Source organism: Hyperolius riggenbachi, chromosome 5 (assembly GCF_040937935.1).
Source record: "Hyperolius riggenbachi isolate aHypRig1 chromosome 5, aHypRig1.pri, whole genome shotgun sequence".
In the NCBI taxonomy this organism is placed as follows: Eukaryota; Metazoa; Chordata; class Amphibia; order Anura; family Hyperoliidae; genus Hyperolius; species Hyperolius riggenbachi.
Window position 1 is genome coordinate 104,205,991 of NC_090650.1, and position 24,323 is coordinate 104,230,313.

The 24,323-nt window shown below is 43.0% G+C and overlaps 1 protein-coding gene across 1 annotated transcript in view; it reads right to left on the reverse strand.

Annotated features, from left to right (window-relative positions):
• The window catches only part of HACL1 (2-hydroxyacyl-CoA lyase 1), an 80,561-nt gene that overhangs the window by 23,991 nt on the left and 32,247 nt on the right, over window positions 1-24,323 (reverse strand). The window contains exons 7-15 of the mRNA XM_068236086.1: window positions 23,905-23,999; window positions 22,170-22,282; window positions 18,126-18,261; window positions 13,040-13,145; window positions 8,104-8,187; window positions 6,352-6,447; window positions 5,727-5,881; window positions 3,662-3,820; window positions 1,750-1,857 (exon numbers count right to left, since the gene is read on the reverse strand). Of these exons, the coding sequence (XP_068092187.1) occupies window positions 1,750-1,857; window positions 3,662-3,820; window positions 5,727-5,881; window positions 6,352-6,447; window positions 8,104-8,187; window positions 13,040-13,145; window positions 18,126-18,261; window positions 22,170-22,282; window positions 23,905-23,999 (1,052 nt within the window). The remainder of the gene's footprint in view (window positions 1-1,749; window positions 1,858-3,661; window positions 3,821-5,726; window positions 5,882-6,351; window positions 6,448-8,103; window positions 8,188-13,039; window positions 13,146-18,125; window positions 18,262-22,169; window positions 22,283-23,904; window positions 24,000-24,323) is intronic.

Here is a 24,323-nt window from a genome sequence, read left to right on the forward strand (position 1 = left end):
ATGCATCTTTCCATAGTTACTGCACTGCTCAGAGTCCCTTTAACCATTATACCATCCAGCCACCGCTGACTTTGGAGAAAAGTCGTCCTGTGGCCGTGATTTCGATCGCGAAAATATCAAAAACTAAAAGGCATAGAGCAGCCGTTTATATATCACTGGAAAGAGGAGAAAGAGAGCTTTAAAATGATATGCATCTTTCCATAGTTACTGCACTGCTCAGAGTCCCTTTAACCATTATACCATCCAGCCACCGTTGACAGGATGGCAAGGGCTGGTTTATGTGCTGATGGGGCCCCTTTGACTCTGAATGGGGCCCCAAGCGACTGCTTTTGTTGCCTGGTCGGTAATCCGGCCCTGCCCTGTCTGTATCGTTTGACTGGTAATTGCAACATCGAGGTATGTTTCTTATCTTTGAGCCATGCTTATTGTTCACTCCATCTATCCCATATTTTATTTAACTTAGACGGTATATTTCTATTCGCAAATGTTAATTTTTTATAAGGTAGATCCTTATCTATCCTTCTGATCCATTCCACCCTGGTTGGCACATTAGGGCTTAGCCACTTCAACGCAATTTCCTGTCTTGCTGCAAATAAGGGTTTTTTTTTAGTCTACCTGCATGTTATTGCCTGTAAACCCTCCCAGAATGCATTGTGTCAAGTCATCTGACACTGGGCAACCCATCTTGTTGTGAAGGAGTCTCACAATCTTCTGCCAAAACTCGCTAATGGGCAGGCATTCCCAAAGTAGGTGGATAAATGAGGGGGTAGGGGGGTCAAGGCTTGGCATTTAGGGCACAGATCAGGGACTGCTCTATTAAAGGGATACTTAAGTAAAAAAAAAAAGATTTTTACTCACCTGGGGCATCCCTCAGCCCCCTGAAAGCTGTATGGTGCCCTCGCAGCCTCGCTCCGATCCTCCTATCCCCGCCGGCAGCTACTTCCGGGTTCGGCGACAACCGCCGACAGGCTGGGAACGCGACTGATTTTCCGCGTTCCCAGCCGCTATATCACCCTCTATGCTGCTATAGCGTATAACATATACGCTATATCAGCATAGAGGGTGATATAGCGGCTGGGAACACGGAGAATCAGTCGCGTTCCCAGCCTGTCGGCGGCTGTCGCCGAACCCGGAAGTAGCCTCCGGCGGGGATAGGAGGATCGGAGCGAGGCTGCGAGGGCACCATACAGCTTTCAGGGGGCTGAGGGATGCCCCAGGTGAGTAAAAATCATTTTTTTTACTTAAGTATCCCTTTAAATGTATGTATCCTGGATGGGGTTAGATATGCGTGGTGTAAAATATATAGTTGTGTGAGTCTTTCATGTAAATTTGGTGAGACATTTTGGCAGTGAGAGAGCCTCCTCCGACTATCCTCTTCCAGTTCAGCTTTCAGGGCCACACATGCGCAACTTTACGTGGGCTGACAGTGGCAGAAGGGCACAGATCGGAAGGACAGCAAAAGACCAGATAAGTAAAAATCAACTTTAAAAAAAAAAAAAAATATACTTTATGTTTCCTTTGAAGTCATATTCTTTCATAGAAACGGAAATCCTAATATCTGGATATATGAGGGGACCTTGGTGGATACTACATTGAGATTCTTGGTGATATTCTGCTAATACAGGTTATTCTCCATTCTTCTCCATGGGTTCAGCCACACACAAGCATCAAAATCCCATGCAAGACAGCATACGGCCCATACAGCAGCAGCAGCAGCAGCAGCAGCAGCAGCAGCAGTTTAATACTTACACTGAAGTTGGATCACCAGCCTGTAGCATTGCATTCCAAGTATTTTCATCCAACCCATTGTAAATTCCATTATTGTTCACCACAATGATAATAATTGGAAGGTTATACCTACACAGGGCACAAACAAACACAATGAATGCTCTGTTCTTGACATTTCTGCTTTATAATAAGTTATGTATGCTGAAAAGTAGACAGGTGTGGACTGAGTAATGTCTGATGTATTCTGTTCATCGTGTGGTAGGTGAACTCCAGAGGCTACTTCTGATTTGTCCAGGGAGTACTTGGCTTGACATAGTTTATTATGTATAACAATTTGAGTTTTTGGAAAATGATAAAGCTTATTTGAACAAGACCAAACTAGTATTTTAACCAATTAAAATAAATAGTGAATGCTTGGTAATAATTTATAAACATGATTTGACATAATCTTGTCTGAATGAGGGGGTATATGGCAAGCACAGACTTTTATGGGTACATAACAAAATAATGTTGAGAAACGCTGTTCTAGAAGACTGACGTCAAAGGCTATTTCCATGCGAGTAGAGGAAGTCTTACACAATGTTTGTCTTTTTTTAAGATAACGTCGCTTTTGTAGATCAGCGCACTCAATAAACATGTTGCACAAATTATAGCTCTTTCAATGAAAAAAACGTTTTGTGGGATTTTGTTTTTTCATTAAAAGAGCTATAATTTTTGCAACATATTTTTTTGAGTGCGCGGATCCTTGTGAAATACAGAGATTGTGCTGCCACCAAGTGCTCTGGCGGCTTGATCGTGAGTGCACCTCAGCTGTGGTAGGGGGAGTACGGCCAGGTATCCTTACTTGACTGTCGCTTTGTAGATCAACTGATTTTTAACATCATTTTATCTCAGTTCATATAAAGTCACAAAAGGACTTGCTCAGCTATAACATTTTAGACTGATGCTGCGGTTCCTTGAAGACTGCTGAAGCCATCTACAAATAACTTTTAACAGAGACTGCACAGAAAAAACACACATGCAGGACTTTTTTTTGTTTAATTGTATAAACAGTTGAAATCGCATACAAATCGGAATCCATGTAGCGTTAAATAGCCCTGAGCCTGTATGTACAATAGAGTATTGTTGAGAATGCTTTATCTGATAAAATGCTATGGCACTTTATCAGATAAAGCATTCTCAACAATACTCTATTGTACATATAGGCTCAGGACTATTTAACGCTACATGGATTCCGATTTTTATGCGATTTCAACTGTTTATACAATTAAAAGTCCTGCATGCGTGTTTTTTCTGTGTTTTTCTTCTTGTATTGCTAGTATCCAGTTAAAATTGGAATCGGAAATCTGAATCGCGGTATAAAAGAAGCCACATCAATGACCAGATCTGTTTGTTTCAAGGGATGTTCTGGAACAAGCAAATTATGATTTCAGGACTGGAGTTTCCTAGGCTTCCATCAACCAGTAATGGTGAAGGTATTTTGTATAAATAAATGTGCATCAGCGGTTTTTAGTGTGATTAGATTTTTGTGTGTGTGTGTGGGGGGGGGGGGGGGGAGTTCTTTTAAATAAAATTAGTTTTTCAATAAAGTTGCAACAGCATGACCTTATTAGATTGCTTTGACTGGCATGCTAACCCTCTGCTTCTTATGGGCTGTGTTTATTACAGTATCGACAACTAGGATGCCTCCAGATTACGTGCAGGTAGCTCTTCCGCAAAGCAATATGTACATTGTTTTAGCAGCTTACCACCTGGCTCCACTATGGGCATTTCAATATTGCTGGTCTTATGCAAATAATCAAACCAAGCAGTTTGGTATTTGCATGGACAACATTGTAGGCTCCTAAGCCAGCAAGCAGTGGCAGATCAGTTACTAAGTACCGGTATATCAAGTCAGCTCCTTACAGAACTTTTTTTTGTGAGAAATTCTTACCGGCAGATTGTTTCAACTTCCATGCCAGAGAAACCAAACGCGCTGTCACCCTCCACACAGACCACACGCTTTTCTGGACTTTCAGCTTTAACGACTGCAGCAGCTGCTATGGCAAATCCCAGGCCAACTCCCATCGTGCCGAAGGTCCCAGCATCTAATCTATAGGAAAAACATCAAACATGACTGGATAGCAGACAAAAGGCCTTTAAAAAATGATGTGACCTCAAGAATGGATTTAATTTTCTTCACGGGAGGACCAATGCTTCAGCATAAATTCCTACATTCTGCTAACATCCCGAGGTAAATAGCTAGCTATTTGTCCTGGTTTTACTCACCATATTATTATTTTTTATTTATATAGTGCTGATCTCTTTAGCAGTGCAGTGAGTATGTATATTGTTTTGGCACTAACTGTCCCTCATAGATGCTCACAATAATCACTGCCATGGTCATAGTCTTATCCAGGCAAAAGATAGTTGTTGAAGGGCGCTGCTATTATTGTAGCTAAATTACTGTTACTTCTCGCTGCCTATTCCTCACGATCCGGGGTACCCCTTAACCCCCATCAATTACCAAGCTAAGCAGAAAAAAACTTTTAGAGGATGGCGCCGGTGTACAGATTAATGGACTTCTTTATTAAAGATTAAAATATAAAACTATGTGACCCAGGTAGAATATAGTCCAACATGGACATTAAATCATCTTTCTATCTTCAGTTGTCACAAGATATAAAATGTAGCATATAGAAATAGTATCCAATTGTATCACACACAATCTTCATCCAATGCACTCAATATATAGGATATAGTCTCCTCTCGCTTAAGATATAGATGTGTGGGCTATACCTTTCCCGGTCACATACATACAAACATCATACAACACTCTTGCAATGGGGCCACCTGAGCCCTCAAAAACTAAGAAAGTTCTCAATGCTAACAGTTTTTGCATACTTCATAAAGTGCTGCAGTTCAAATTATTATTCAGCAGTTAACCTGCAGATAGCCTCCATGTAATGTAGCCAAAGAGCATTCCTATATTCAGATCCCTATTGTTTCATAAAAGTCACTCATGGATCTTGCAGCTGTTTACAATCCTTCTGTGCGGGCCTCCATAAGGTCACTCACGGATGTATCAGCTGTTAGAAATCCCTCTATGCGAGCTCCGGCCAGTAGCCTTGCAATTCAATCCCCTCTCTAGGCGCACTAAAGCCGTTTCCTGTGCGGCATCTGCCTGTGTAGTTCCCGCAGTATTGCGGAGGCTTGATCCGCCTCGGGCATACGGCTTCTGGGCAGGTGGCTAGCTGGGAGTGACGTCACTTCCCACGGAGTTCCTGAGTTCCACCTTGCGCCTCAACACAGTCGCCGCTCTCTAGGCCTGTACAGACAAGCTGTGGATTGCGCAAAGTGCTATAGTTAGTGGGAACAACTGTTAACATGCCAGGAACCCCTCTAGATCGACATGTTTCGATAGCTGACGGCTATCTTCCTCAACTACTACACGCCGCACATGAAACGGCTTTAGAGTGCCTGGAGAGGGGATTAAATTGCGAGGCTACCGGCCGGAGCCTGCAAAGAGGGATATCTAACAGCTGATAGATCCATGAATGACCTTATGAAGGCTCGCACAGAAGGATTGTAAACAGCTGCAAGATCCATGAGTGACTTTTATGGAACAATAGGGATCTGAATATAGGAACGCTCTTTGGCTACATTACATGGAAGCTATCTGCAGGTTAACTGCTGAATAGCCATCATTGTCTTATATAGACTAAGGCCAATTTAGGAACAAACCAGTTAACATATGTATTTTTTTGGATTGTGGGAGGAAACCCTCACAAAACAAAGGGAAAACATACAAACTCTATGCAAACAGTGTCCTGGTTCAAATTTGAACCATAGACCCTGACACTGCAATGCATGAGTGCTATCGACCAGATCACCTGTCTTTCAATGTACTGGTAGAGGTTTCAAGGCAGTGTTTACTTATTCCCTACTTACTGTAAGCAAGACAGCTGAGCAGAAGAGGGAGGATATTTGATTCTCCAGTGTCAGTACAGAATCCTCACCTGTGCCGTGGCAGTGAGTTTTGAAGCACTGTGCGTCCAATGTCCATTGTATTTGCTCCCTCACTCACAATAATACAGTCATTAGGCAACGCTTGCTTCACATGGTGAAAGACAGTATAGTAGTTCATCGGTAAAGTTGTCTGCGATGCCAAAGCCTGCGTATAGAAAGAAATCATAAAACTCACATTTTCTTAAACCAACACAGGAAATGACTACTGCTGTAAGGATTTTAGTTAACTTCAATTCAAATATTTGGCGGTTTGTACATGCTATAAACGCGGTTTACCAGATTTCTGAATAAGTTATTTCATTTGGGAGACAAAATTATTGCAAATCCAATCAATAGGAAGGCAGGAAGGAGAGAAATCTCTTTTGAATCCTCAAGGTAGTATGAGGAGGAAGCTAAAGATGAGCTAAAGGGATTGTAATTTTGTTTTCTGTTGCAGGACCTTGAAGAAGTGACAAGTATTGATTGTTTGGCAATGGAGATGTCAGAGCTTGACTGAGCATTATTGGTAATAAAAAAAAATTCTCTCCACAGATTTTTCTTCTTCTTGCATTAGTGCTAAGGTAAAAATATAAAATAACATGATTTCTAGTAGCTTAAGCTTGGATGACTTCTCACCTTTGTGTTTCCTTCATTAGCTTTTCTCTTCATCTTGAGGTTGTTCCACCATTCTGTATAGGACGGGTACTTCCAGGAGCTCAGCTGATCTAAGAGCTTTCAGATTTAAGGGGAAAAAAAGGCAATTTAGTATTTTTTTGCCATGGTGTAAAGCAGTAATATGTTGTAAGGTTAAGCTAGTTCAACTCCTGCCTGTCTTACAGATGCCTACTTCTATAACCAATTATGCTAAGTGCTAGATTGAATGCTAGATCATTTTCCAACGGTTACTCAAAAAGTATAACGTCTGGTCTTTAATCACTTGAGGACCATAGGCTCACCCTCCACCAGTTACCAGGCTATTTTTTTTACAATTCAGGGCTCTGCAGCTTTAAAAGCTGATTCCAGAAGATCAGTAGGACTGCCAGGCAACTGGCACTGTTTAAAAGAAAATAAATAGTAAAGCCTCCATATCACTCTCACCTCAGGTTCACTAAAAACTCCATTCACCACGACTTGTACCTTGGAGAGCGACCATCTTCAAGTGAACCAAGCACCATTTTTAGCACCCAAGGCATCTCATAGCACATTACAAATGTATACTATGTGGATAATTATTAAATTATTCCTGAGAAAACACTAGGTGGCTATGTGGTGACCAAATAGCTATTAAAATAGTTGAAAAGGGATCTTACCTGCAGGAACCAAGACAAGCACAACAAGATACTATGTTTACATAGACAAAAAAAGAGAACGTGTTTTGCGGGTGGTGACCACACCTTCATAGGTTAAGTAAAACAAGATGAATCTGGTTATTCCCAGGACACACTTAACATCTGGTGCCCGGGCCTTTTCCTATGCAGCCCCTACTCTGTGGAACTCACTTCCACAATCAGTACGAGAGGCTCCTTCTCTAGACAGCTTTAAAAAAAGGCTAAAAACTCACCTCTTTTCCCGAGCCTTTGAGACTGCATAATGCAGGGTCACAGCGCTTTGAGTCCCCAGGGAGAAAAGCGCTATAAAAATGTTATTGCTGTTAAAATGCCTATGTGTCAATATACGGGACATGGCTGAGCAGCTCCATCAGGTTGTAAATTGCTTTAACCCCAGAGAAAAGTCAAACACATATCCACTGTTTAAACTGTCTTTAATGGCGTGAACAAGGGTGAGGACCTGAAATGGCGGGTCGTAGCTACACTGCGGCAATGCTCTGCTGCCCTCTGCAATATTACTGATTTCATGACTCATCAATAAAATCGACGTTTTAATGAAGTGGTGCCGGACCTCTTTTGGTGGAATTTCAAGTTTGTCCCGGTAGTACATGGGACGGTTCCGTTGCACACGTTTGCTCTGTCATTTGAGGGCATCTCTATCCTGTTTGGTGATAACCCCCAGAATTATTTGCATCTTATTTATAAACTTCTAGTGTGCACACATCTCTACAAAATCTCATCCTTGTGTTGTAAACTAAATAAAAAACATACGGCCCATCTGACAAGGGAAACTGGGAAATCATGTTAAGACATTTTGCTGATCCTATTGTTGGAAATATCGAGCAACAAGTGACTAGACCCGCTGTAGCCGTTTACAAAATTTACTGCACAGTGCACACACTCAAATAGGGTTCCTATTCTTGTAACTCATTGATACAAATAGGGGGCAGAAACGTGAGTGTGCTGAGAACTATAATAATGATATTTCTGAATCACCAGTAATGGCTTTGAAACCCAGTAGAAGTAGCAATAGTCATCACAGACACATCAGCTCACTTACCTGCTGAGTCACTGCATTAATGTCACCCAGGAGACTTGCTACAGGTGTAACGTTATTGCCAAGCTCCTCCGCACAAATGTCAACCTGTCAGAAGCAGAACAGAACAAGACAAGTTAAAAATTATATAGTAATTCTATTATGAAATAACTCCAGATAAAACTTCATACTGAAAGCCTGGCAAGAGGCTTACAGCAAGAAGATCAGCATAGTAAATATATTGCATGAAGGTAACTACATTTTAGTAGCAACATTTGGAGTTGCTCCAAGGATTTTATCTGATTGCCATTTGGAGTCGGGAAGGATTTTTTTCCCCTTTTGGGGCTAATTGGACCATGCTTTGTAAGGGTTTTTCGCCTTCATCTGGATCAACAGGGATATGTGAGGGAGCAGGCTGGTGTTGTACTTTGTACAGGTTGAACTCGGTGGACGTATGTCTTTTTTCAACCCAAATAACTATGTAACTGTGTAACTATGAGTGTTTGAACACATAACACCAACTGATTCTCCATTAGCTTGTTAGTGTCAGGGTTTGCAATAAAATGTATAAAATGTAAACTGAAGTGCAAGCATTCCAGAGTTTACACAGGAAGGAAAACTATTCCATTGAAAGGAAAAAATATCTACAGCAGCTCACAAAAAGGAGTACACGTTTCACTTTTTTTGGGGAAAAATTTTATCATATCTTTTCGGAGTTCAGAGGTTAAAGGACCACTATTGCGAAATATATAAAAATATATACAGTATGTATAAAAAAATGAAACTAAAAATGACTAATACTTAAATGAGTCATCAGGGGAAAAATTAATAAAATAAGTGCTACTTACTGGGGGCTTCCTCCAGCCCCAAGCTCCCAGCATGTCCCTTGCCGCAGCTCTCCCTGCAGCTGTTTGTCGCAGCTCCGTCAGTATACAGCTCCCACAAGCACAGTAGTAACTGTCATCTGCTTTAAGTAGTAACTGTCATCTGCTGAAACATCGTAGCTGAAGGACAGCTCTTCAGTTTCAGACAGGCACACCAGAGGCTGTCCTCTGCTATGCCTGTCTGAAACTGGAGAGGGGTCCTTCAGCTGCTATGATGTTTCTGTATCTCTTCAGGATAGCAGAAGTTTGCCTAATTAAAACAGAAACTATTTGCAGTTATTTAGGTTGGAGTGAGCTCTGAGATGTCTCCCAGTGCATCACTGCTGAATATGCAAATAATCCATTGTTGTCCCTGAAAGCTAAACACACCTCCAGATCCGCTGGAACACCATGGTGTGTCAGCTTGTTAAATATACAGAGCCACAATAATCCAACATGCATACAGACTGTTTCGGATTGGTTGATCCTCATCGTGGCATGGATTAATGTGGCTCTATGGGGTATCTCAGAGCTCACTCCAACCTGAATAATTGCAAACACTTTCTGTTTTAAGAAGCAAACTTTTGTTGTCCATAGCATTTTAGTAAGAGGGCATTTTGGTGCATTGTAGCTCCTTACACACTCCTAGGAGTTCTGGTTCACCATGAGCTTGCTGGGTACTCTGTAATTTAGGAAAGCAGATGACAGTTATTACTGTGCTCGTGGGAGCTGTATATGTTGGGATGGTCCAACGACTATAAGCTCAATTAGAGGGGAATCTTTTCTTGTATCAAAATTATAAATAAAGTGCTCCCCCATGGCAGGCAATAAATTGCCCCAGAAGTTCAGTAGTAAGAGCATCAGATGCAGATGTCTAATCTAAACAGCACACCATGTTAATCTAAACAGCAGAAGTGATTTATTTTTCAACTATTAACCCTTACCCTTCCTGCTACTTTCTATTCTCTAGATCCTCTAGATTGTAAGCCTTTGGACAGGGTCCTCCTCCTTTTGTGTCCTACCTGATCATGCACCTCCATTACTGTGCACCCATGTTATGAATCTGAGTGAACCTAACTTGCCTAATCTCCATGCTCCCCTTCAGTGATTAAGCATTACCTTGTACTCATACTGTGCTGCATGATCTGGTCTTTCTTGTATTCATGTATTGCCATTTTTCTGTATGTCACCCCTAAATATTGTCTGTAACCTAAACTAATGTCCAGCGCTGCGTAATATGTTGAATATACATAACAATAGAATAGAAATTCTGACACATCCAAATGCGTCTGATAATATATAGAAACGTTAAAAAACATAAGAGCAGCGGCAAAACAAAACAGGACAGAAAGCACATACAATCCAAGGCAATGAAATAGGCCCCACTCTATGTTGCTAGAGCCAGATCCCAGCAGGAATTTAAACCTTGGGGGAGTCTCGTACCCAATCTAAAAATCCAGAGGGCCTCACGACTCAGAAGCCGTTTCACTAAATCTCCTCCCCTTTTCCCTGGAAGGACCTTTTCCAGACCATAAAAAGAGAAGGAGGACATGTCACCTTGGTGCACCTGGTGAAAATGGATCGCCACATTAGAGATGTTAGTGCTAAGCCACCCTGGGCCTCTATATTGCTCACTTATTCTAGCACGTAAAGGTCTTGTGCTGCACCCCACATACTGTAGGGCACACTCGCTGCAGGTGATTAAATATACTACATTAGGTGACCCACAATTAATAAATTGTTTAATGGGAAACCTATGTCCGTTCAAAGAGGACGTAGCCACCCGTGTTCTAGTGTGTACACTACAATAGTGACATGTCCTCACCCCACATCCGCAAGAGCCCAACAGATTCAGCCAAGTTGATGACCTGGTCTCTGACTCATAGAGACTGGGAAATAGGGTTCGAGCTCGCAAAGCGCACCCCTTGCTGTAGGATACCGCGTAAATCCTCATCTCCCTCCAAAATAGGGAGGTATTTCTTTAGAATAGAGACAATTCTAGTGAATTCAACGCTATATGTTGTGACAAACATTGGTTTACCACCATCTGTATTCGTGTTACCAGTTGGTGCCAACAGCTGCTCTCTGCTTTTAGAGTTAGCCCTAAATTTGCCCCTTTAAGTCCCGGTTCACATTAGCGTTCCCTGTCCGGATTTTCCTGATCTGATCCGGACCGTATACTGTACAAACGGAACATACGTTCCGCATAGCAATGCAAAGTCTATGCGGACGTTCACACGTGTCTGTTCCGTACAGTACAGAGCCGGACCGGATCCGGACTCCGGACACTTTTCCAACATGCGCGGTTTTTTTGGGTCCAGATCTCCGGCCCACGCACCCGGACCGGAGCCGGACCTGAGCCTGACAGCACCATCCGGAACACAGAAACCAATGGGAAACGGAAGGTACAGAACACACTGCCTACAAAAACCTGACGTTCTACCCCACTTCCTATGCGTATCCAAGCGGCCATTTCAGATGGGGACACATGGGCCAAGCATGTCTGGAGTGGAGCAGCAGTGACAGACGTGCTGGAGCTGTTTGGCAGAATGTCGGAGGTGGAGGTGAGGCCTACAGCGGAGGAACCTGATTCTACAGGTGCACCAGATGCACCTTCTGCTGACCCCAACATTATTTATTTATTTTTCACTATTTTTTGCCCACGGATCCGGATGGCAGCCTGATGCATGCCTGATACAAACGGACCGGATCTGGATCGGAACCGTACGGTTCTGATCAGGATCAGGTCCTGATCCGATCAGGATCCGGTCCGTTTACGTGCCAAAACAGAAGTGTGAACGGGGCCTTAATCATCCAACCGGGGTAGCCCCTTTCACGTAGTCTACCTTCTACTTTATCGAATTCCTCCCTGAGCCAGGCCGCCTCCGAGCAATTACAGCGTGCCCGAGTGAACTCACCCACAGGGACTCGTGGCTTGGAGAGTGGTGTTTCCACCACATGGTTTACGATAGGTTCTTGTACAAACTCTCCCTCGAATGGGATCCCCCGTCAAGGTAACATCCAAGAAGTCTATGGAACTCTCCCTCCAACTGGAATTAAGTTGCAAATTGAAAGAATTAGTGTTGAGGTAACTCATAAGCATAGGGATTCTCTCAGGGGTATCTCTCCATACCAGAAGAAGGTCGTCAATGTACTTTCCGTACCACGCAACATCCCCCAGAAGGCAGCTCCCACCTCCAAAGATGTGGCACTCCTCCCACCACCCCATATAGAGGTTGGCTAGGGACGGAGAAAACTTAGCCCTCATGAAGGCACCACACCTCTGGAGGTGGAAGCTGCCATCGAACATGAAATAATTGCGGGTCAGGAGGTACTTGACGGCCAGACGGATGAAAGACTGAAGGTCCTCAGGATAGGTCGAGTATTTTTTAACCTCCTGGGCGATACAATAAAATCGCCAGGGAGGCGGCACAGCACTTTTTTTTTTTTTAATCATGTAGCTAGTCTAGCGCTAGCTACATGATAGCCGCTGTGCAGCGGCATCCCCCCACCCCTTCCGATCGCCTCCGGCGATTAGAGCAAACAGGAAATCCCGTGTACACGCAGCTAGCAAAGTGCTAGCTGCATGTAACAGAAAAAAAATATGCAAATCGGCCCACCAGGGCCTGAGAAATCCTCCGCGGCGGCTTTCCCGGACCTCAGCTCGGGATTATCGCCCAGGAGGTTAAGATGATACTCAATAGCTTTAATTGCCAGACCATGGGGTATGCATGAGTACAGGGCCCTCACATCAATGGTTATCCAAAACATATTGGTCCCTCCATTGGTCCCTTATATTACAGTCATTTTTAGTTTCATTTTCTTATAGACTATATTTCACGATAGTGGTCCTTTAACAGTTATCTGTTCACAAAAGGACCTGTCAGGATAAAATGTGCTCCCTTCAGTGAAGTGGAAATCGGAAAGCCCAGTAAAAACTGCAGGATTAATCACCATAGATCATATAGAAAAAGTGCCAGTAATATAACACTCCATCGTTAGTCAAATATTCATTTCATTATGTTTTATAAACATTTATATTCCATTTGGAGCAATTATGCCTTCACTTCCTTTGACAAGTTCAACTTTTATCTGACCTGAATAATCTTAACATCTGGTCGAAACCTTGGAGGAAGTCCAAAGTGCAACATCCAATTGAGCCTGGCACCAAGCAGCAGTATAACGTCAGCATGCAGCAATGCACTGTGTGGAAGAAACAGAAAATCCAGGTGAAACAACTATACAGTAATACACAACTGGTGAAATAATAAACTTTAGGGTAATGCACTGCAGTAACTAAAAGTATAACAAAAGCAGTAAAAAAATATTTTTCATGCTCCGTGCTTTTTAATCCCTACACTGTACTTTCTGTTGCTGTGTTTCCTGGGCTGCTAATCTCTAGACTTCCTACACTTCCATAGATTAAAATAGGACATCTTTAGTTAAAACAGACATAGAAAGGATTGTAACCCCAACAAGTTTTGACTTCATCTGCAAACCTCACAGAAAAATACTGATGATTCCCATTTACCATGTAGTTGAATACAAATTCTGCTGCGTTCTCCACAAATGCCTGTAATGCAAAATGAAACTCCACACACTTAATATTTGGATATCCATTATCCTAGGACCGCTCCACACCAACGGGCGTGGCCACGGCGGCAGCCCCAGGTCCACCTAATGCCAATTGGCGTCAGGTCCTGGAGCCGGCTACTGAAGGAGATTGCGCGCAGGGTGCGCGAGCGCGCATCTCCTTCTCGGGGGGCGGAGCTCCGCCCCGCCGGGAGACTGTTAGACGGCGTGATCGCCGTCTATTTACATGTACAGCGCTGCGATCAGCAGCAGCGCTGTACTGGGGACAGCCGTGTGACACAGCTGTCCCCTCCTGACTGTCGGTGATGATCGGCTGTCATAGGCTTCAGCCTATGACAGCTGATCACATGGATTGGCCAGCAGGGGGAGGGAGGGGGAAATATATAGAAATAAAAAAAATAGCAAAATTTATTTTAAAAAAAACAACCACTTGATGCAAAATTAACAAACAAATAAACATCCAGGGGGTGATCTGACCCCACCAACAGAAATCTCTGTTGGTGGGGAGAAAAGGACGGGGGAATAACTTGTGTGCTGTGTTGTGTGGCCCTGCAGCTTGGCCTTAAAGCTGTAGTGGCCATTTTCACAAAAATTAGCCTGGTCTTTATGGGGATTTTCCACTGTGGTCCTCAAGTGGTTAAACGATATACTCACATTTCTATAAAATATAAGTGTACCAATACTTGGGATTGTTTTCAAAGTGATGCCTGACACAATGGAGTGGAACACTCGACATATGCCATTGTAATGAAATAACCCACTGTACAGTCCCCTGTGCGTTCAATATTGTGGATGATTGATGCATATCATTCACACATACACCCGTTTGTGATATGTCATATTAAATTAATTTTCCAGCTCACTCTGGGCTCAATCTAGGATTCTCTAGACCTGCTAGATTACATTTCTTTCAACAGTTGCTGTTTGCAGATATCTGCTCCTGCTTATTTGATCGTCTGCATATCACTGGCTCAGCCACACAGGCAGCTCTGGTCATAGCTGTAGGGTAGCTCATGTGCAACCAAACCCAGTTACATCTTCCCTCTCTAAGCGTGCCCATATATAATTTGATTTTGTGGGACAATTAACCTTTCGATCCAATAAATATATCGGATGAAAATCAATAACACAGCCACCTGATCGATCTTTTGGACAAAATCAGTCAAAAGAGTCAATTGGGAATGATGGAAAATCTAGGTCACAGTGTTCGTTATTCTGACTGGTGCACACTACAAGAGCTTTTCTAAGCTTTGTGATAAGGCCTTTGTGATTTTAAAAGCTCTTGGTAATGTGTGTGTTCACACAGGGCTGTGGAGTCGGTCCAAAAATCCACCGACTCCGACTCCTCAGTTTAGGATTCCCCCGACTCCTCGACTCAGACTCCTCTAATTTGCATATTACAATTTTGTTGCTTAACAGTATGTAACGTGAAATTCGTCTCTTAACTGCCAACGCTTAGGAATTTTACAAGACAACTGAAGTGAGAAGACTGCCATATTTATTCCCTTAAGGCTGCTTACACACCAAGACGTTACAGGCGCACGTTAGTGCGCCTGTAACGCTCCCCCAACGCACAGCAATGTAACACAAGTGGGCTGTTCACACAGCCCACGTTGCGTTACATGTAATGCTGCACGTTCGGTGCAAAGTGCAGCATGCTACGGCGTTGGAGCGGCTATAGCCGCGTTAGACTGTTTGCACATGCGCAGTGGGGGGCGGAGAGGAGGCGGGGAGAGCCAGCTACAGTAGCCGCGCACATGGCTACTTAATATTCACTGCACTGGCGGCAGCTGATTGGCCGGCGGGACCACGTGATGCGGAGTATCTCGCTCCGCATCACGTGGTCCCGCTGGCCAATCAGCGCCACTCTGGGAGACATTATAGGAATCGAGCCGCCTAACGCGGCTCACTCTACCGTCGGCTCTTGCAGCACCATACGTTGTGTTAGGTGCACGTTATGCGACCTTAACGTGGCACCTAACACAACGTCTTGGTGTGCAAGAAGCCTTAAACTAAAACTAGTCCTTGGTAAGAGTACTTGTAAAAGGTACAAACCAGAACAAAGAACATCTATCATGCCCTAGGCAATGCAAGTGTGGGTACATGTAAGAATGATGTGCAGGTACTCTGCAGGGGAATGAGGAGATTCTTCCTCTATTACACATTCTTCATGCACAATCTGAACAAGGTTTATGGGTGACAGACAACACCTCTCTGTTCAATGTGCACAACATTCTCAGTGGATTCCATGCAGCTCTGTGGGGAGTGCATATGTAGAGTATAGTACTACTGTGTAACAAAGTAAACCTGAGACAGATGAAATTAAAGTTTTATACATACCTGGGGCTTCCTCCAGCCGCCTTCAGGATAATCAGTCCCTCGTTGTCCTCCTCCGCCACCTGGATCTTCTGCTATGAGTCCAGGTACTTGAGCCAGTCTGGTCTAGTGCGCATGCACACACTCCGCCGCCGGGAGCATACTACACCCGCGCAGCACTATTGCGCAGGTGCAAAACGCTCCTGGCTGTGGATGCGGCACGTAGCCAGACTGTGCTGACTGGCTGAATTACCAGGACTCATAGCAGAAGATCCAGTTGGTGGAGGTGGACAGCGAGGGACTGATTAGCCTGAAGGGGTCTGGAAGAAGCCCCAGGTATGCATAACACTTTTCTTTTTATCCATCTCCGGTACCCTTTAATTTGTAGTCACCAAACCAAATTTTAACAACATATCAAATTATTTGATTTCATGAGCAAAGAGAGTGCATACATTTGCATAAACCAGCATCAATGCAGAATTATTTCCATCTCATTGACCATCTCTATTAGTGACACAGTTACACATCAGGCTTTATTCTTACAGCATAGATGTTATTTAGTATATATAAGAGATTCCTGTGTACACATCATATATACAGTCACAATCAGATATGTATATCTGACTTTAAAAATACGGGGACTGCTTTATTGAAACAGCACAAGTAACTAATTTTGATTGGTTTATTTCAATTTTTGTGGACTGAGCACAGCTATTACTGTATATATACTGTATATATACATTATTTTTAATGACTATTATCTGAGAAATAGAGCATTTTATTATATTTTCTATTTTAATTACAGTTACAAATTCATTAGGAGTCGGAGTCGAAGTCGGTGCATTTTTTCCCGACTCCGACTCCAGGCACCCAAAATTGCTCCGACAGACTCCACAGCCCTGCGGGAGCAATGTGATTTTGTAAAAATCCCCTACAGCATTGCATTAGCAAGAGCTTTTATAATCTCTTGTAGTGTGCACCTGCCCAAAGAGGACATCCAGACGGTGTCTCCCTAAGTGTATATGTAACAACCCCCCCCCCCCCCGTTCAGTGCTGAAGGCTCACCTGACATGTCAGCATTAATACTAGCCTCCTCCGGAGTCACATGTACCACATGACACCAGTGTACGCAGCAATGTCACTACACGCACCGGTATCACGTGGCACAGATGCTCACAGTGACACAGGAGGCCAGATGTCTTCAACACTGCACCCTGCACGGGGAAAGGGGGGGATTAGTGGTGATTTATGGCCACCTTATATCTATGGGTAAGGAGATAAAAAAAAAAAAAGACACACAGATCAAATTATAGGTAGGTATGAAAATAGTAATATTTCCTAATATATATGCAATGTATAAAGTTGATTTCAAATAAATTGTTTGTTTTTCAGTGAAAGTCGTGTTACACTTTTGATTAAAACCTAATTCAATTGACTTCCTGTCTGTCCTTCTCCAACATTTTATACATGAACTGTTTACAGTATTAGTGGAAGACAATCTAATAGGGTTATTATTTGTCCCCCAAATTTCTCAGTGTTTTTTTCATTCAGTCACCAATTGCAAAAAAACAATTATAGGTACAGAGTTCTTTTATGGGCTACTAAAATCCCTGCCCCCCCCCCCCCCCCCCAACAATACCTTTTAGGCTACTTTTACTCATGGTGCAGTGCACTTTGCAGGGCTGGGAAATCACACCGCACCATTTTCCCCTTGCATATTACCCTGCTCCGCAGACTTGCATTGCTGCATAATCCGCGAGGTAGGCGCGGATCACACAACAACGCACTGCAGAGTTTGTGGCAGCCTTGCGTCGATTTCTCTACCTCCACTGCACCGCCATAGATTTACTTTGCAATGAGCTGCATTGTTGGGGGAGAGTACCGTGACGCAAGGAAATGTGGTAAGTGTGAAAGAAGCCTTAGGCTACGTTTCCACTCTGCCTGTCATGCGTCTTGCGAGACATGATGCCGACACAGCTGTGAAGCGCCTCACAGCCAAATTCCTCTAACTGTGCTATACACGGCTATGAGATTCGGACAAGTGATGCCAGATTATGCTACATGGCGTCAGATTTTGCCCAGCCCACAAATTCGTATGCTCCGTGTTGACTTCAATAGGCTACCAAAACACATCTGAATTCATGGGCGGTGAATCGGACCATAATTGCAGCAGTGGTAACCTAACTTTAATCATTTGTAGTGGCTGTATTCTTTAGCATACTCAAAAACAAACCAAAAACAAAAAAACACCAGTTCAGATTTAGGGATACATACACAGATCTTGCAGCTCCAACGCAAAAGGGATGGCTATCCGGTACAACACCTTTACCCATTGGAGTTGGTAAAAAGGGCAGCTTACATTCATTTACAAGTCTACGTATAGTGTTTTCTGCACGTGCTGAAGCTGCACCTTTAAAAGAAAGCAAGTATTTAATATTTACAAGTTCCACAAAACATGAGACATCAGAGCTCCGACATTGAATAACCTCATGAGGTGCAAGCAGACTTTCTTACGTCCATATTTAGTCATTATGATTTATCCTTACACAAGAAAATCACTGCTGACACAGTAATAACGCCCAATGTAAAAACTACAGCCTGAAATTTATCACAGGTGGCTACATCTTTAGTCCTGCTGCGTCACCTGTACGGAATGCTCGCTATTGCGAGTTCTATGCACAGAGCAAGGTATTGCTTGCTTGGCACCTGGAAACAGCTGTTATTTTCCACAATGCAACAAGGCTCACCGGCAAGAAACTGTCAGGGACATGGCACTGACATCACACAGCGGGAGGGGTTTCACCACTTTATCAGCCATACAGACTCCCTGGTGATTTGTTTCGAGAAAAGGTAAAGATTTCTTGTGGGAAAAAGGGCCAATTGGATACAGATTGGGACAAAGTTCAATCCTGGGTTAAAGTTTCTCTTTAAAATGTAAAGCCTCATACACACAAAGCATGTCGCCCAGCAGGGATCAGCACTTTTCCCCTTGGGCAACATTGCAGGGCCAAGGCTGCATAGACATGTTGCTAGCCTGCAAGTTAGCAACACATTCCGTTGCTATGCAAGAGTAGGGGAGGAGCAAGGGAGGCCAACAGAGCAGTGTGCACCACACTGCATGAGTACAGGGAACAATGCTCTCGGCTGATGCTCGGTTGATCACTGGCCGAAGCACCAGGGGGCATCAGGGTGCGCTATGCACACACTAGATTCTCAGAAGATACTATAGGAAAGCATATCCCGCACACATTGTGATATAGTCACTACATTAGTGTCGTGCCAGGATGGGGTGGATGATGTCGCCCCCCCTCCTCTACAAACAAGTAAAAACAACCGGCACCTTGTTATTGGATGATGTAGTGTTTTTTAGACATACACCATGAAGCCAACATTTTGAGATCATTCAGGATTTCTTTATCAAGGTAAATAAGGTCAAAAGCTAATTCTGTCTGCTGAAACCTAGAGTAGTGTTTCTCAACATTTTATTGGTATGTACTCCTTTTAAAACCCTGTACTCACCAAGTACCCCCTGGCATAGAAAACATTATGACAAGTACCCCTTGACAAATAAATATTTAATCGTAGTACATGATAATTGCTTCTAAACAATTTTCAAGCATTTACTATTGCTTTTAATTATCTAAAATACTAATTTGGTGTTGTTTAAATAAGATTTATCATTTTCTAAAACTCTACATTTGTTATTCATGATTAAGTATATCAAACCTGAGTACCCCCTGTCCCTGAAACCATCAGAAGTACCCCCTGGAGTACGTGTACCACACGTTAAGAACCTAGAGCACACTTTTGGTATAGGGACACCTCAATGCACTTGCTGACGAGCGATGTGCGCTGTTTGAGTGGCTATTGCAACAGCAGAGACGGTCCTTATCGGGGAGTTTCATCTAGTATGTGTGTAAGAATCTTTAGCAGTGCAGCATAATTTTGTACATCGTGTGAGTTTTTTCATTGACAATGATTAGCTAATGATTAGAAAAACACACACATTTAAATGCAGACGAACACACATGATGTCTGAAAATTAAAGTGCAAAAAAAAAAAAAAAATTGTTTTCTGAACAGACAAGTGTGAACCCTTGCTAGATGAAGAGGAAACACTATACTTAACAGTGGCTAGTACATCAATCTGAGTAGTTCTGTTACAGTGATAACAATACACAAAACCTTGATTACTGCAGCTTCCTTAAATTAAAACAGCTCACTTCCTTTCTGTCCAGGAGATTGAAACATTGTCCTGTCCTGATTGAAACATTGTCAGTTTGAGCCGGGGTGCAGCAATAAGCCACGAGACACTCCCCACCAAAATTGGCAAAGGGCCCTCTCTTTCCCTCAACCCCTCCCCCCCCCAAATATCGGGTAAAACTATCACATGCACACCTTCCCCCCGGGCACCATCTCCCCACATAGACTAGTACAGCGGAGCAGTGTAATATTTACTTGCTCCAGCGATGCATATTGTCTCTTAGTTCTTTCCCAGCAGTCGCATGCTCTGCGCTTCCATACTTCCTTCTTCTGATCACATGACAGGAGCCAGAGGTATGCAGCACAGAGCATGTGACCATTCGCATAAGGGGGAGGAGCAGGCCCCTCACAGTCTCTGTAGTTCTATCACTTTGTTAAAATGTAACATTAATTGAACAGTCTCAAACTATTGGCCCACAACTTAGACTAGGTTTTAGATTTTGGCCCTTTATGTGACTGAGTTTGACACCCCTGATTTAGAGCATATTAATAAAGTGGTCTCCATGATCTCTCTACATGTTCTGTAGTGATGGTCAATGAGATGCTAACAATTTTGTGTTAATGTACGGTACATTTTATGTAAACGTATGCATCTTAGAATTGGACCTATCAAAGTTATCAGCTGCTACATTCGTTTGGTCCAATTTCAAGCTGTGCACATTTGCATAAAATTAACATACAATCTGCATCAACTCAAAATGATTAGCACCTCATTGACCTATTCCAGTCATTACAACCCAAAGCCCAATTTCATGCAACCTTTATTTTCTATACCTTGTATGGTGATGCTCTACAAGTCTGGTGCCATACACCAGCATCACAGGATGCACAGAAGGATGCTGGGGCACAGTGGAATAATTTATCTGGAAGTTGGAAGAATCCCACTACATCAGTTTAGATTGATAACCAGACTGTGTGCCTCTTTCCTGCCAAATGGTGTTACTCTTTTTTTTTTTTTTTACAGTTTGTCTTTTTTGTACTAAATAAATGTTTTTCATGTTTTTTACTATATGACGCGTTGAGTGTTTTTGGTTTGCAGACTGGATTCTGCCACCACATTCTTCTGTTCTATTATCCAAACCACTCTGGGCCATACATAAATTGTGTATATTGGAAATGATTCATTTTAGGACAGTGCGCTGTTGATTGGGACACATTCTTTTTTTTTAGAAAAATAGGTGCAAAGAAAACAGGAGCAAATGTGTAACAGCTGCCTGAACCAATAATGTATGACCAAATAAGGGCCTGTTCAGACTATGCGCGTTCCTAGACGTTTTCAGGGAACACGTACGGGTACCAAAAACGCATAGAAACGGCTCCTAATGCTTTTGAATGGGCTAGTTCACATGTATGCCTATGAGACGCTTACGTTTCTCATCCGCATTGCTGCACGCAGTTCTGTCCGTCACGCATAGAAACGGACGCAATGAAAGTCTATGGACGCGTATCAAAAACGCGTACTTTGATTTTAAACGCATTCTTCATACGCAGATAGTCTGAACAGGCCCTAAGGGTTGGCTGCGTGGTGTAATGGTTAAGGTTAAGATTTGAACCCTGGTCTCTCTGACGCAGGGGACCAGGGTTCAAATCGTCAGAGAGACCAGGGTTCAAATCTTGTCTCTTCCTGTTCAGAAAGCCAGCACATATTTCAATGAGGATCCTTGGGCAAGAATCCCTTACACTGCTACTGCCTAGAGAGTGCGTCCTAGTGGCTGCAGCTACGGTGCTTTAAGTCCACCAGGAGAAAAGCGCAATATAAATGTTCTGTGTCTGTGTCTAATTGATGGCTCTAGGGACTACTTCCACTTTTCAGTATTCTTTGTAAATCTGTGCCATAGTCACTTGGTTTGAACCAGAGGAAATATCATTTTTTACTAAGGCAACATTACACATTAGTATTCTGCTACATACTTTCTATTTATTACAAGCAAGGTTTATACTGCATTTAAACGGCACTTATGGTTATGCAGTAAAAAATAAATAATAATGCAAAGTCTGAAAGCTTTTTAAATACTAAATTAGCACTTCTTTAAGGGTTAGTTGCAAGAGCACTGACCTTTCCCTATTATGACCAGGGGATTTTGAGCATTCTTCAAAGCACTGACAGCTTTCTCTATTTCCAATGGGTCAGCCAGGCTGATGGGAGGGGGCAAACAGCAAGTTGTATACCTTGACACAGAAAAGAATAGTAGTAAATATATAAATGCTGCCAAAAATGTGAGATGCACCACTGTTAACGTGCCCTGAATCTAGGAGGTAAAGATTACCTCTGTAAAAGCAATGGGTTACCCTATGGTAGTAGAAATTTGTTCTCAAGTTAAATGCCAAAGCCCACTCCACTTTCTGAAAGCAGTTTGTTTGGGTCACCCCGAGCTGCTTGGTTGCTCTGTTGTACTATCCCATACAGCCACATCAATCCCGGCCATGTACTGAAGAGGACCAAAAGTCCGAAACAGGCTGTCTACATTTGGGGTTGATGTGGCTGTATAAAAATTTAAAGATATAGGCTTGCTATACACCAGCGGTTCTGGATGCTAGCCTGGCCTACAGGAGCATAAAGAGATACTTTGCATATTGCTGCCCATTGTGTTGTATTGACAATGCAACCCTCTTCTCCCACTCTTCACACACTGATAGCAACACCGAAGGAGAAATGCTAGCACAGGCTTCCAGTATCCGTAGTTTCAGGTGCTGCACATCTCGTATCGTCACAGCATAGACAATTGCCTTCAGATGACCCCCAAAAATAAAAGTCTAAGGGGGTCAGATCGGGAGACCTTGGGGGCCATTCAACTGGCCCACGATGACCAATCCACTTTCCAGGAAACTGTTCATCTAGGAATGCTCAGACCTGACACCCATAATGTGGTGGTGCACCATCTTGCTGGAAAAACTCAGGGAACGTGCCAGCTTCAGTGCATAAAGAGGGAAACACATCATCATGTAGCAATTTTGCTGGCCCCCAAGGTCTCCCGATCTTACCCCCTTAGACTTTTATCTTTGGGGTCATCTGAATGACATTTGTCCCTACAGTTGAACTGTAACTGAACTGAAGTGCAAACTCTTACTGAAAACCAGTTAGAGCTGGTTAGACTGCCGTATAGATAGGAAACACTTCTCAGCACATGGAACAAGTAACAGAAAATTACCATGGTTCAAGATTTGCCTGTGTGGGAGCTTAAAAAAAAATGTAAAAAAATGCAATTCACCTGAGACACTGAGATATAAACATTTCAACTGTTAAATACAAAATAAGACTATGGGAATCCAGGAGCGACCTATTTAGGAGTAGGAATATAGATACACTTGTGCATCTCATCAATTTTCTTGGTGCATCTCATCAGTGTTCTTTCACGTCAAGTGAACCTGAGATGAAGAACACATCAGGATTTATACTTACCTGGGGCTTCCTCCAGCCCCATGTAGTCCGCCTGGTCCCTTGGATTTCCATACGGTCCCCTCCATTTGTCCCCAGTCTGGCCCGATAAATCCCCCGGACTGGACCAGTTGCGGGCCACTGCGCATGTGCGGTCCTGGCACCTCCCCATCCCAAAGACTGTAATCTGTGCTTGCACAGAATGGTCCCGGCTACAGGAACAGGTTCAGATGGTGCGCGCAACCAGGATCCTGCATAGCCTCACAGTCGTGCAACAGAGGAGACCAGATGAAATCTGAGGGACCACAAGGACTACAGGGCACTGGAGGAAGCCTCAGGTAAGTAAAGATCCTAAGGTGTTCTGCATCTCAGTTTTCAGATACAACTGCTCAGAATCCCCAAGATATTGACTTACCTGATTTCACCTTTCTTAATAGTCTGGTTTACAAAGTTTCCAGGAATATCAACATAGCAAGCACCAGGACGCCCATACATACTAGTCCTAACAGCCTGAGAAAGAGGGAAAAAATAAGCTGTACATCTCTAATCACCAACAGTTAAAATGCTCCTATCGGATTACTGATCTGTTTTTGGACTCTTGCACACTGCATGTGTTTCCGTTTTTTGAATTTTTTATGATCTGATTTTTGTTTCTGATTTAAAAAAAAAAGTACTGCATGCTACTACGTTTTTTATCAGAATCAAAAATTGGATAACTAAAAAAAAATATCAGATTTGCATGTAGTATGCAAGACGCCTTTCTGACTGATTCTATCTGAAATAATCGGATTGTTAATAGGTTTACTCCCATTTATGGGAGTGATCCAAGACTGA